The 13,993-nt window shown below is 43.2% G+C and overlaps 1 protein-coding gene across 3 annotated transcripts in view; it reads right to left on the bottom strand.

Annotated features, from left to right (window-relative positions):
* Positions 1-13,993, bottom strand: part of LOC134221284 (phospholipase B1, membrane-associated-like) — a 27,489-nt gene extending 13,496 nt beyond the window's left edge. The window contains exons 1-5 of one of the 3 annotated variants that reach the window (XM_062700487.1): positions 13,719-13,902; positions 4,496-4,595; positions 4,051-4,433; positions 3,866-3,994; positions 3,646-3,807 (exon numbers count right to left, since the gene is read on the bottom strand). In XM_062700487.1, the coding sequence (XP_062556471.1) occupies positions 3,646-3,807; positions 3,866-3,994; positions 4,051-4,409 (650 nt within the window). In that variant the 5' untranslated portion in view covers positions 4,410-4,433; positions 4,496-4,595; positions 13,719-13,902. Of the gene's footprint in view, positions 1-3,645; positions 3,808-3,865; positions 3,995-4,050; positions 4,596-13,718 lie in introns of all 3 variants that reach the window. The other 2 variants (XM_062700486.1, XM_062700485.1) reach the window with 2 other exon arrangements.

Raw genomic sequence — 13,993 nt, 5'->3', positions numbered from 1 at the left:
ATACAAACATATTCATTCGTGCTGCTTCGAATGAACCCTTGGCAAATGTTGCGTGCGATATTTTGGAATGACAGGTCTCTTGCTCAATTGGAATGACACGTACAGTAAATTTGGAATTCCAATTGGAACATTCCCCGTCTTTGTTTATAGTGTCTTTAGTCCATATGAGCTTTTTATAAACTGTAAAGTTCAGAATCAAGCTTCATACGAACTTTTTGTGAACTTTCAAATTCAGAATCAGTTGAGTTTGAACTTTTTGTGATATAAAGTTCAAATTTAGTGCCACCTTGACATTATATTAACTTTCTAGGTCACATTTTATCCTAATTGAACTTATGGTGAACTTTGACACAAGTGTCGTATATGAAATCAACTCATGAAGTAAAATTTTGCCACTTTACATGTCGGTCGTATGGAGCAGTGGTACGCCTCCCGGATTATAAGAGGAGGACTGGATTTCAATACTTGTGGTAGCATCGTCACGTGGAGTCTCGCATCTTCTCTATATAATAAAAAATGAAATGGTCTGTGTTCGTATCCGCATAACTCGAAAACGGCTGGATGGATTTTATTCATTCATTCAGCAGTTACAGTGAGTCCAAAAAGTATTCGTCTAGCTGTGCGTTTTCTAGAAAATGTCAAAAATAGAATCTAGTAAGCTCAAAAAAATAAAACTATCGATTACATTGTGTAGCAAAATAATCAATTCATCTTTATTGTTAAAAATCAAACAGAAGAACAAAACAATAACAAAAACAAAGGTAACAAAACATAACAATTCATTAAATACGGGCTCAAAAAGTATTCGCCTATTCAGGTTTAGCGCGCTTTAGAAACGAAAACAGGAGTTGTAGAATGGAGTTCAATATTTCGTTGGATTCCCCTGTGTATCTTTGACGGGCTGTAGTTCTTGTGGCATGGAACTGACCAAATTAGCCGAAACGGGGGACGGAATATTCTTCCATTCTTCTTTCAACACTAATTTCAATTCGTTGTTGTTGGAAATATGACTTTCACGAATTTCACGAAAAGTTTGTCATCCAGATCCTTCAAATGAAGTTAAATTGGATTCATATCTGGGCTCTGAAGAGGCGTTTTGAGTTGATTGGGGTATTATAGAGTAGCTACAGCTTAGTACTTTGGGCTGCGTGCTCGAGGTAATTATAACCCCGTAAGATGTATGTTCCCTGTAAGCCTAATTTCTCAGCAATGGCGTTCAAATTTTCTTTCAAAATGCGGATGAACATTTTGTGATACATAATTCCTTCAATAATGGGAAATTTTCCCACACCGGTTGCGCTCAAGCACCTCAGAGACCATGACGGAGCCCTCACCATGCTTTACTGCTCAAAAGAGATTCTGCGGCTGTATCTCAATATTCCGAAGGCCGAAGTGGCCTGTGCGGTATATAAGAGTTTTCTCCATTCGGCTCGGTCCATGGCTACACGTCGCCAACCACGCAGTCCACGGAGGGTCCGCAAGTCATTTTCCACCTGATCGATCCACCTTGCCCGCTGCGCACCTCGCCTTCTTGTGCCCGTCGGATCGTTGTCGAGAACCATTTTCACCGGGTTACTGTCCGACATTCTGGCTACGTGCCCGGCCCATCGCAGTCGTCCGATTTTCGCGGTGTGAACGATGGATGGTTCTCCCAACAGCTGATGCAATTCGTGGTTCATTCGCCTCCTCCACGTACCGTCCGCCATCTGCACCCCACCATAGATGGTACGCAGCACTTTCCTTTCGAAAACTCCAAGTGCGCGTTGGTCCTCCACGAGCATCGTCCAGGTCTCGTGTCCGTAGAGGACTACCGGTCTAATTAGCGTTTTGTAGATTGTCAGTTTGGTACGGCGGCGAACTCTAATCGATCGGAGCGTCTTGCGGAGTCCAAAGTATGTACGATTTCCAGCCACTATGCGTCTCCGAATTTCTCTGCTGGTGTCATTTTCGGCAGTCACCAGTGAGCCCAAGTGCACAAATTCTTCTACCACCTCGATTTCGTCACCACCGATGCAAACTCGCGGTGGGTGGCTCACATTGTCTTCTCTTGAACCTCTTCCTATCATGTACTTCGTCTTCGACGTGTTGATGACTAGTCCGATCCGCTTAGTTTCCCTCTTCAGTCTGATGTAGGCTTCCTCCATCTTCTCAAAGTTACGTGCCATAATATCTATGTCGTCGGTGAAACCAAATAGCTGGACGGACTTATTGAAAATTTTACCACTCGTGTTAATCCCTGCTCTTCGTATTACCCCTTCCAAAGCGATGTTAAATAGCAAACACGAAAGACCATCACCTTGCCGTAACCCTCTGCGGGTTTCGAAGGGACTCGAGAATGCCCCTGAAACTCGAACTACGCACATCACCCGATCCATCGTCGCTTTGATCAACCGTGTCAGTTTATCCGGAAAACCGTGTTGTTGAATAGCAATCTGTTAGAATTTGAAAAAAGCTTAATGTAAACTTGATATTTCGGCTGAAAACCAAAAGTGAGCTGAATAGAATTCTATTCAGGATCCACCTTGGAGCTGATTGACCCAGATATGTACTGTTATCTGAACTTTTGGTTGCTTGGGTAGACCATCTTTGTAGAATAACAAACACATCAAACACAAAAGTGACATTTGTTGTCGTTTTCCATAGCAACAAGCCTTTTTCGATCTAGTACCCATTTTAATGTTCCTTCAATTCCTCGATCTCTTTTTATCTCGATGGTTTCTTCAATATCGAGATGTGGAGAAACGACTGCACTCGGAAGTAGTGATAGGGAGTATGTATTTTGTGCAGGCAAACTATTTAAGGTTCTTCGCATTCTATCGTTAACTATCGATATTTGATTCAGTAACATTTTCGATTACTTTACCAGACACTTGCATGATGGTGAAAAAAATAATTAAAACTGATGAATATTCAATGACATTTGGAATTTTGATTTTTTAAATTTTCCTCTGATCTTCACTTATTGCTTTAAATGAGGCACTTATCTAAAGACATGCTGAAGACGAGAATCTGCTTCGAGAGATTTCAGTCATGATAGCAACTGATGCTGCCAAATCAACCAATGCTACCAAACTGCCTATAAAGACACTCCAGAAATTGATATATCTTGATCGAAATGGATCCGGAATTGTTTCTTTCAATACGACTTGGTCGAATCGACATTTCTACTATCTATCCTCCCCAAAGTTGAAATTCATTCGAAACTCAGTAGTTCTTTCAAAACACCGACCAAGGCGATTCCAAAGACCATTCGTTTTACTCCGAAGCACGATTCTTCTTGATGCAACTACGTCCGATAGTGATCCAACCACTGCCTGACCTACTTGCTTTGAACATGCACGAAAACAAGGGGCGCCCAATAACGGTTTCGCCAAGGGCGCTGATAGTTCTACGGCTCTGATCGTACTTATTAAAAAATTGTCCAGATCAATTAAATAAGCGAGAAAAAGTAATTTGAAAAAAAATCTTTTTGCGTTATATTCTTTTTACGTGTTCCCGGTAAGCGACGTGAAAAGAGAGTTAAATTTACGCAAATTTTGCAGTAGTTCAAGTACATCTACTAGGTAAAATGCATTTCTTCAAATGCCTTTCAATTAAATTTTTGCTGTTTATAAACGAATAATCTCAAAACACTGTATCACTTACCTTGGCATATTGTGTCTTAAATAGAGCAGCGTTTTGATGAGATACTTTTCTTGTACCTCGTTTATCCACTCGGTGGCATTGGTTTGATAACAAACATCCGAGCAGAAATCGTTTCCACCGATCATGAACGTGAGCAGCTTCCAATGCTTTTCCCACTTGACTCTGCAGGGGCGACAGGAATCAAATCATTGAAATAAAACTAGAAAACGTATCCACCTACCTTGGGTCAAGTTTCATTCGGTCCACCAGTTTTGCTGCATTATACGGCATGTCGGTTGTTGTGGCAATGTTCTCGGCCACATTGAACTGAGCAGTGTGATGAACATTGTACGAGTCGAACAAGGAATAGCTGAAAAGATGACAGACAATTCAATCGCTCAATTCAAAAGGCAATTTTCAATTTACCCAAAAAGTTTCGGATTGAACTCTTTCAATATGTTCGGCAGCGTGAGGTGCGTCCTCCAGTTGCCCTGCCCACCGATACACCAGGCAAGGCCCCGGTTTTCAATTAGCAGTTCCCACAGGGCAACGGAATTGGCGGCAGTCGCGCTTGTTAAAGAGTCTCCCACGGCGGAGATTATGTCGATGTCACCGGGTCGCAACCGGTGAACGCTGGTCGGCACTTCACTGCTGCGCATTCCTCTGATGTCGCACGGGAAAGGAACGTTCGGCATCACGTGCTGCTGTAGGAATGCACCCTGCAGTCGACCTCCGGTGGGACCCAACAGCCGATTGTAGACCTCTCGAAAGCCCCGATAGAACATTCGAATTCCCGTGGACGCATCCAGCTGGCTTGTGACGATGTGATTGTCGTATTCATGCGTTCCAGTTAAATTTTTCAAAATGTTACCTCTCTGCCGACTGATCCGGTTCTGTGCGCTCACGATGTCCAGAAAAGGCACCAGCATCAGAAGCGGAAAAATCCACTTTTTTCCCAGTCTGAGTTCCATCTGCAAAATTATGTCATGCAATCAACGCCCGTACGTAAAAGCAGCATACACGGAATATGGTGTGGCATAAATTGAAATATTCAAATTTTCCAACTCGGATGCGATTTCAATATTCAGTTGTACCGCATAGGAGAACATCAGAGAAGCAGTGCTAAATTTATTAAACCAAGGACTTTCCCAGACCGTGTGCCGAGGCACGTGATCTTGGCGCGCGTCATCTCCGGTCCACGGTCGTCGCTGCCGCCGCCGCCGTCACCGTTCGTTGGCTTCGGTTTTCGGCCAGGTGCATAAAGGTGAATTATTTAGTCCAAATTTGGGAGAATGCCGCCAACGTGATCGGGATGCAAATGGTACCCAAGTTCATACCCCTACACGGGTATGGCTCAGTTCCAATGAGAGAAGACCGACGTGAGCAGTGCATGCCGGCAGGTGCTTGGCATTCAGAATTTGTAGATGCAATTGAAACCGTATTTGTTTGAATGGTTCCATGATCCGGATACGTGGTTCCCGTTTGAAGGGCCAATACACTTGAAGACATTGTTGATATGAAGTGGTCAGGAAGCTTGAGTTGGAACTTTGTAATTGTTTTTAGATTTATAGGTTTGAATACGAGGTAGGAAGTTATAATATTCATATTATATTTGTATCATAGACGAATGCCATGGTCTATCCACTTACGCTTGATATCGTCCTTCGCGTAGCAGTTACTTGTTAGTTATATTACAACTTTTGTAAGGCGTTGAATATTAAATTCTGCTACGCAATATTTGTAACATTTTCTTTTTTGTTCAATTTGCATACATCTAATCTTTCAAAAATAAAGATTTTTTCAGCTAACCCGAGGAAAAAAAATAGACAACACCAACTTGCTTGCATTGTGATAGGCTAACAGTAGGTAATAATATATTATAAAAGTCTAAAATAACACTTGAGAGGGACATGTCTCATCTTTCACATCATTTCATTCTCATTGTAAAATTTCCTGCCGAAAACAACTTGTTGCAAGCACATCGGAAAAACATAAGTGCCAAATAAGTGAATTTTTCTATACATCTTTTGAAATTTGTAATTTTGGCCATACCCCAGTCAACACAAGATCGTATATGATGCCATATAAGATGCTAAAGTGGAGACGATATAAGTACTTCATTATACAACATGTACGTATATCGCCTCCACTTTAGCATCTTATGTCGCATCATATACGATTTTGTGTTGACTGGGAGGTTTTGATCTCATAGTTGGATTTTTGTACAGGATAGGATTTTGCGTCGAATGCAACCTGTTGCGAGCAAATCGGTTAAGAATAAGTGCCAAAAAATGTGTGATAGATTTTAATTGGCGTTCTGTATGTAAAAATAAAAATTTGGCTGTAACTTTTGAGCCCATTTATTGGCGTTGGAGGTCAGACACTTTCAGGGTTCCACCTGAGGAACTGGTTATCCAATTCGAAAGAGTTCCTTGCACGGGTCGGGAACGCAGTACAAGAGGGACGTACTTCGTAGGAGCGAATAAAGATTTGCGCAATGATATGGCAGCGATGGACAAACATTTTGCCAAATCGTTCACGAACACCAACACTCGCTGGGTATAGTTTCCACAAGCTGCGCCGCACATGGGAGGTGCATGGGAACGATTGGTGAGATCCTTCAAAACAGCGATGACAGCGATAAGGACGACCGTGATTCCGATAGCAGAGGCGTTGGCTGCTTTCGTAGTACAGACGGAGAGCGTGGTCAACTCGAGACCCCTAGCGGTTGTTCCTTTAGACGTCAAGCAGCAGGAGGCGTTGATGTCTAAACACTTTCTGGTACTTTGTTCTACACTGCCCATGATCGCATTACATTTATGTCGATTTAGAGACAAGCTTCTGGATCATCTCCAAATTGTTAGTCTGTTGAAATAAGAAAGTTTGTTCCAGAAAACTCTCAAAAACTACCAAGTTGTTTTGCTATCTTTCAGATTTGCATACTTATGCATATCACAAACATCATCGTTCCTTTTCTTTCATGCCTACGTTTATCGATTGTTACACATATGCGATCATAGGCAGTATAAGAGTAGTTAAACCTGCTAAGATGTTTGTGGATCCGAAGATGGTTTGTAGGGAAGATTGAGATCTTTGTCGATCCATGTTGGATCAGTTTTGGAGAAGGTGGGTCGTGAGCATCTGCCAACTATTGCTCGACACACCAAATGGTTCGAGGAGGTGAAATCGATTGGCGTTGGAGACTTAGTGGTCATCGTCGACGAAAAGATAAGAAACGGGTGAATTCGAGGAAGAGTCGTGACGGTGAAGGAAGGACGTGATGGAAGAATACGTACGGCCGTGATTCAGACCGCGACTGCTTTTCTAGAACGACCGGTGGCCAAAATGGCCCGACTAGATGTAGGAGGTGGTAAACTGGTCAGTAGATCTTCGACCAGCCCTACCTACGGGTCGGGTATTTGTTACGGTCCATTGAGTTGAATGAATGGTCGGTGTAATGAAATTTCCATTTTGATAGCAACACCATTCACACGGATTAGTGGATTGGAGAAAAATATAAAGGAGATAAAGTTTGAAGATAAGATTAGTTTTGGTTTGGACTATTGTATTTTCTAATATTTGTGGGGCTAATTAATATCTAATGTTGCTGAGCTGATGTGAATGTGAATAAACTTCAAATGTATATTCGATTTCAGTATTTTACAAGACAAGTGGAATTATAGCTCTGAGGGTATTGACCACCACCACTTCCCTCCAGTGGCTCCCTCAATGACCTCGGAACTGCCTTCGGAGTGATAAAAAAATATCCGGATGTCAAAATTTCAATTGTCTTGCAAAATTCTAGAGTTTGATATCCTTCTTCTTCTTATTGGCATTACATCCCAACACTGGGACAGAGCCGCCTCACAGCTTAGTGTTCATTAAGCACTTCCACAGTTATTAACTGCGAGGTTTCTAAGCCAAGTTACCATTTTTGCATTTGTATATCATGAGGCTAGCACGATGATACTTTTATGCCCAGAGAAGTCGAGACAACTTCCAATCCGAAAATTGCCTAGACCGGCACCGGGAATCGAACCCAGCCACCCTCAGCATGGTCTTGCTTTGTAGCCGCGCATTTTACCGCACGGCTAAGGAGGTTTAATATCCATATGGCCATAACTTGCAGAATTTAGAAAATGGCCGATTTTTTATGCTTCCGGAGGCTTCCCCAATGCCATCAGATCTGACCTTAGGGTGGACAATACCCCCAGAATAATATCCGCATGTCACAATCCCACAGTGTTGTAAGTTAGATACCCATATTGCTAATATTAGCATAAGCATTAAACAATTCGCACGCATTCGTAGGTGGTACAAGCCAGAACTATTTTATTCTATTTATTCTATCCGTTACCACTGGTATTGCTTTGGAGCCAACCACTATCTCTTAGATAGAAGCAATGCACAATCCATTAGTCGAGATCTATCTTTGCCACGTCCTTGCGAATGCTGAGGAAGGGGGGAATGTTAGTTGGACACCTACTAAAGAAAGATGCAGAGAACTCTACGACCTTCCATCGGTGCCCGGGAGATTTTTTCGGAATTGTTAGTGTGGAAGGAATCTTCATAACAGTAGAACATGAAACACAGAAAGAACCCAGATAAAAGTACAAAGTATGAAAGGGATGAGCCTGGAATTGAACCCATGACATCCTGCTTATAAGGTAGAAGCGATAGCCCATAGACTACCGAGCTTGTGTTTGATACCCATGTTGCTAACATTAAGCAAAAATATTGAACTGACCATTTTGGAGCCCAAAGAGTCAGTTCAAAGAAACTTATTTTTGGGACAGCTCTCACCATGGTTTTTGATTATGATAAAATCCCTATAGAAAAATCTACCGAAATTGTATGAATAGAGACGAAAAAGCGACGTTTTGTTGAATTTATTTCGCCAGAAAAAGAAAGTTGTGGTCAAATGTATTGCATCTGACCCACAGGCCCACAAGCCCCAATATGTATTCTGAATTATGGGATCCGTACGAGCCGTACGAGCGTACCATCTATGGTAGGGTGCAGATAGCGAACGGTACGTACAGGAGGCGAATGAACCACGAGTTGCACAACTGTTGGGAGAGCCATCCATCGCTCACACTGCGAAAATCGGACGACTACGGTGGGCTGGGAAATTATACAGAATGTCGGCAGTAATCCGGAGAAAATGGCACTCGAAAACGATCCGACGGGCACAAGAAGGCGAGTTGCGCAGCTAGGAAGGTGATCGATCAGCTGGAAGACGATTTGCGGACCCTCCACAGATTTCGTGATTGGCGACGTGCAGCCATGGACCGAGCCGAATGGAGAAGACTCTTATATACCCCACAGGCCACTTCGGCCTTAGTCTGAATAAATAATAATAACGAGCCGTACGAACTGTGTCCGATGCTATGCAGTTTATTAAGAAGAGGTATGGATGAACATCTCTCATTGCATCTTCGGTGGGATTGGATGTGAAACTGGTCTCTCGAGTTGTTTCTTCAATTCTTCAACCACCTCGATTTCGTCACCACCGATGCAAACTCGCGGTGGGTGGCTCACATTGTCTTCTCTTTATATCATGTACTTCGTCTTCGACGTGTTGATGACTAGTCCGATCCGCTTAGCTTCCCTCTTCAGTCTGATGTAGGCTTCTTCCATCTTCTCAAAGTTACGTGCCATAATATCTATGTCGTCAACGAAGTCAAATAGCTGGACGGACTTATTGAAAATTGTACCACTCGTGTTAATCCTTGCTCTTCGTATTACCCCTTCCAAAACGATGTTGAATAGCAGACACGAAAGACCATCATCTTGTCGTAACCCTCTGCAGGTTTCGAAGGGGCTCGAGAATGCCCATGAAATTCGAACTACGCACATCACCCGCTCCATCGTCGCCTTGATCAACCGTATCAGTTTATCAGCAAATCTGTTTATGTGTATTAGCTGCCATAGCTGGTCCCGATCGATTGTATCATATGCGGCTTTGAAGTCGATGAATAGATGATGTGTGCAGCGCTTTAGCAAGTGCCTCACCAGCGCGTTTAAATGACTCTCCTGGTAGTTGGTCAACTCCAGAGGCTATGTTGTTCTTCAGCCGGCCAATCTCCTCCTGAATTTTCTGGAGATTCGGAGCCGGAAGCCGCATGTGCTGCGCGCGTTCTCCTAGGTCCATCACCATACCGCCATCTTCGTCTGCCACATCGCCATTCAGATGTTTTTCGTAGTGCTGCCGCCAACTTTGGATCACCTCACGCACGTTCGTAAGAAGGTTCCCGTTAATGTCCACATATCAGGTTGTGGCACGTGGACCTTACGTGAACGGTTCAACTTCTCATAGAACTTTCGTGTGTTATTAGCGCGGTACAGTTGCTCCGTCTCTTCACGGTCTCGATCTTCCTGCTGGCGCTTTTTCCTCTGGAAATCGAGTTTTGTCTGTTCCGCGCCTGTTTATATCGTGCCTCGTTCGCCCTCATGCGGTATCAGGTTGTGGCACGTGGACCTTACGTGAACGGTTCAACTTCTCATAGAACTTTCGTGTGTTATTAGCGCGGTGCAGTTGCTCCGTCTCTTCACGGTCTCGATCTTCCTGCTGGCGCTTTTTCCTCCGGAAAATCGAGTTTTGTCTGTTCCGCGCCTGTTTATATCGTGCCTCGTTCGCCCTCGTGCGGTGTTGCAGCAATCTCGCCCATGCTGCATTCTTCTCTTCTACAAACTGCTCACATTCGCCGTCAGTTGTTTCTCTGATCCGGGGGCACCGTGCCAAGTCCATTGGTTGCGGTGCTACCAATGGTGGATCGAATGTCTCTCCAGCCATCTTCAAGAAACGCTGCGCCTAGCTGCACTTCCGTTGGGAGTGCTACTTCCAGCTGCTGTGCGTATTCTTGGGCTAGTCTACCGTCTTGTAGCCGCCCAATGTTAAGCCGCGGCGTCCGACTTCGACACGTGTTGTACACCGTCGAGAGTTTTGAGCGTAGGCATACTGAAACGAGGTAGTGGTCGGATTCAATATTCGCACTGCGGTAAGTGCGGACGTTCGTGATGTCGGAGAAGAATTTACCAACGATTAAAACGTGGTCGATTTGGTTTTCCGTTTCTTGGTTAGGTGATCTCCATGTAGCCTTGTGGATATTTTTCCGGGGAAAGAAGGTGCTTCGGACTACCATTCCGCGGGAGGCTGCGAAGTTTATGCATCGTTGGCCGTTGTCATTCGATACGGTGTGCAGACTGTCCGGTCCGATGACCGGTCTATACATTTCCTCCCTTCTCACCTGAGCGTTCATGTCACCGATGACGATTTTGACGTACCGCAGTGGGCATTCATCGTATGTCTGCTTCAGCTGTGCGTAGAACGCTTCGTTCTCGTGGTTGGGTCTCCCTTCGTGTGGGTTGATGATGCTATAGTTGAAGAAACGGCCTTTAATCCTCAGCTTGCACATCCTTGCGTTGATTGGCTGCCACCCAATCACGCGTTGGCGCATCTTACCCAGCACTATGAAGCAGGTTCCCAGCTCGTTGGTGGTGCCATAGCCTTGGTAGAAGGTAGCTGCTAGATGCCCGCTTTTCCACACTTTCTGTCCTGTCCAGCAAATCTCCTGCAGCACCACGACGTTGAAGTGGCGGGGATGTCATTAATCGTAGATCATCCTGTCGCAACCTGGTAAACCTAGCGACTTGCAGCTCCATGTTCCAAGAATCCAATCGTGATCCTTCATTCGTCACCTAGGTATTTGCCGATTATATCGAATCGAATTATCTCTTATATTGTTCGTAATTATTGGTTTTCCAGGCGGCTTATTGGGCCTGCGCAAACCTCCTGTCTCGTCGGAGGGCCGTCGTGTCAGGGCTGTTTAGCGTCCCACCTAACACCAGGACTTGGGCTGTATTAGTTCAAAAGGGAAAAAACAACGAATTTCGCATTATCTGTTACGCATCAAAACCTTTAACAAAAACAGAACTAAAATATGCTCAAATTGGACGTGAAGCGTTATCGTTAGTTCAGGAATGTGGAAAGTTTCACTATTATCTTTACCGGAAACTCTTCCATTTACTCACTGAACACAAGCCACTAACGGTGATTTTTGGAGACTGACTTAAACCTTCCCCAAGAATTGAACAATAGAAGTTGCGCTTGATGTGCAATGATTTCGAAGTTTTGTACCGCCCTGGTAAAAACCATATTGTTGATCCTCTTTCACGATTATGACAAACAGTATCAAATATTGGCCCGAGCTTCGACGATATACGCCCAAGAGCAATAACACTCGATGAAATAACGACTGCCACCAGTTCAGATAAAGAGCTAAATTACTAAAGGAACTCATGAAATGGTGGAAAATTTCGTACACCCCTCTACATGTAGAGCATGTGCTTTTGTATCAATACCTGACACACTTCCGATAACAAGGACTGAGATGCCTGACAAACCGTTGGAAAAGATTGCCGTAGATTTCATGGAAATTCCAGGCGGTTATCATTTGCTCGTTATCACAGATTACTTTTCACGTTATGTCTAAGTTACTCTACCAACATGTATAAACACAAAAGTAACAATTACCTAGATGAGAGAAATTTTCGCAAGATTTGGATATCCAACTGAAAGCGGAGTGACTTGTAATCGTCATGTCCATCATACCAAACGGATTCTAAATGCAAACCCTATGTTAGCTATTGGAAGTGACTCGGGTAAGCAATAAATTTATTTTATAGAGTTTAGTTTCGCTTCAGAATTATTTTCAGAAAATCATTATACGACCTCCGGAATGTCGAGAGAAATTGATTATACAAACCTGGTTCATTTTACAACTCATCTTATAACAATTACAATCAAACAATGCAGCAGGCTTCAACAAATCAATCATTAATGATGGCTGTATGAGCAGTACAAATTGAGGTTGGCAAGCACTCTGAAGGACCTATTCGAACTACCAATAGGAGATAGAAACATTTACACAAATACATACTAACTCCTGCACTTATCAGAATCCAAACATTAATATAATAGGGGTATTCACTTAACGGCGTAGGTTGCTGCGTATCTGTTTATGGAAACGTTTCATAGGCCATTTGAAATATGTCCCTTGTGATTGAGTGTGAAACATTTCTATAATCAGATACGCAGCAACCTACGCTGTTAAGTGAATACCCCTAATGTTGGATCTAAGCAACACTCGACATAAACATGTAACTAGTTTCGATTAAATATTTCCGAATTACGAATTGAAGCGTCCGAAAATACGAATTTTGTTTGAGTGTGTCCGAAAATTGATTATCCACGGTACGCAAATATCTTACGTATAAGTAATGGATCTATGCTCACCAATGGACCAATCAAGGTAACTCATTTTGCATTCACTGCATCCAAACAACTGTATACGCATATTTCTATTCATGTTGTTTTGACAGAACATGTCTACGGTGGCTCGATCTGTTCGTTTCATAGCGGCAGTTTTTGCTTATTGATTGATCCATTCACCATAATGATCAGTGAATAGCAGGCCATGACTTTGCTCTTCTTTCATCGGGTAACCAACAGGGTTGCACGCAGACCAACAGATGATTTTGTTCGTCGGAATCGGGCCCCACAATATGGCTTACGGTGCATGGAATTAAGTTCGAAATGTGTTCCAAGGTTTCAAAACAAGTCTTTCAATCTCCAAAAGGACACTTTTCTCCCATGAGTACCGCCAAAAAGTATTAAATATTTACGGGGTTCTATAGCCTTTCAATCAAATTTCAGAAACAACATTCCCGAATACTTTCTATAAATTAATTATTAAATACATGAACCACTGCAATGCTGATTCCATCACTTATTGCCAATCAATACTATAAATGCAGTCACTAATCTAATTTATGTCCACGACACACCGGTAATCGATCGGAAATTAAATAATTGATACTATTTCTATTAATCAACCACCAGCCAACAACCGCTGCATCAGTACATCAAACACCATGAAAGGTCCAACTGGATGACACCGGAATCAAACTGTTCAAAGTTGTATCGAACGGATGCTGCACCGAACCGGAAGCTACGCACAAAATTGCACAATGTTTACTTTCAATTTCATTGCCTAAAACTCGAACTAACGGGGAAAGGGAATGATGCTCACCATAGGCATTAGACCCAGCGCACTACGGAATTGTATCTAATTGCTCTTTGTAGTATTGCTGCTGCAGTGACCCTCAACTTTGTACCTCACGCAACTAGAACACAAACTGCATAACAGCACCTGTCATCGCCGTTTGCGATGCCGCTGCGAGCACTAGAATCGCTCTCCACGACGCGACCAGCCGTAATCGAGTGTAAATAATAACTGATTATAATACAGGTACGGTTCAATTAAATATTAAAATTCAATTCTGCCAATTCGCGAACCCATTTACC

Source organism: Armigeres subalbatus, chromosome 3 (genome assembly GCF_024139115.2).
Source record: "Armigeres subalbatus isolate Guangzhou_Male chromosome 3, GZ_Asu_2, whole genome shotgun sequence".
Taxonomy (NCBI): Eukaryota; Metazoa; Arthropoda; class Insecta; order Diptera; family Culicidae; genus Armigeres; species Armigeres subalbatus.
The sequence above is the reverse complement of the archived record's forward strand: the minus strand, read 5'-3'. Positions and strand labels throughout refer to the sequence as shown.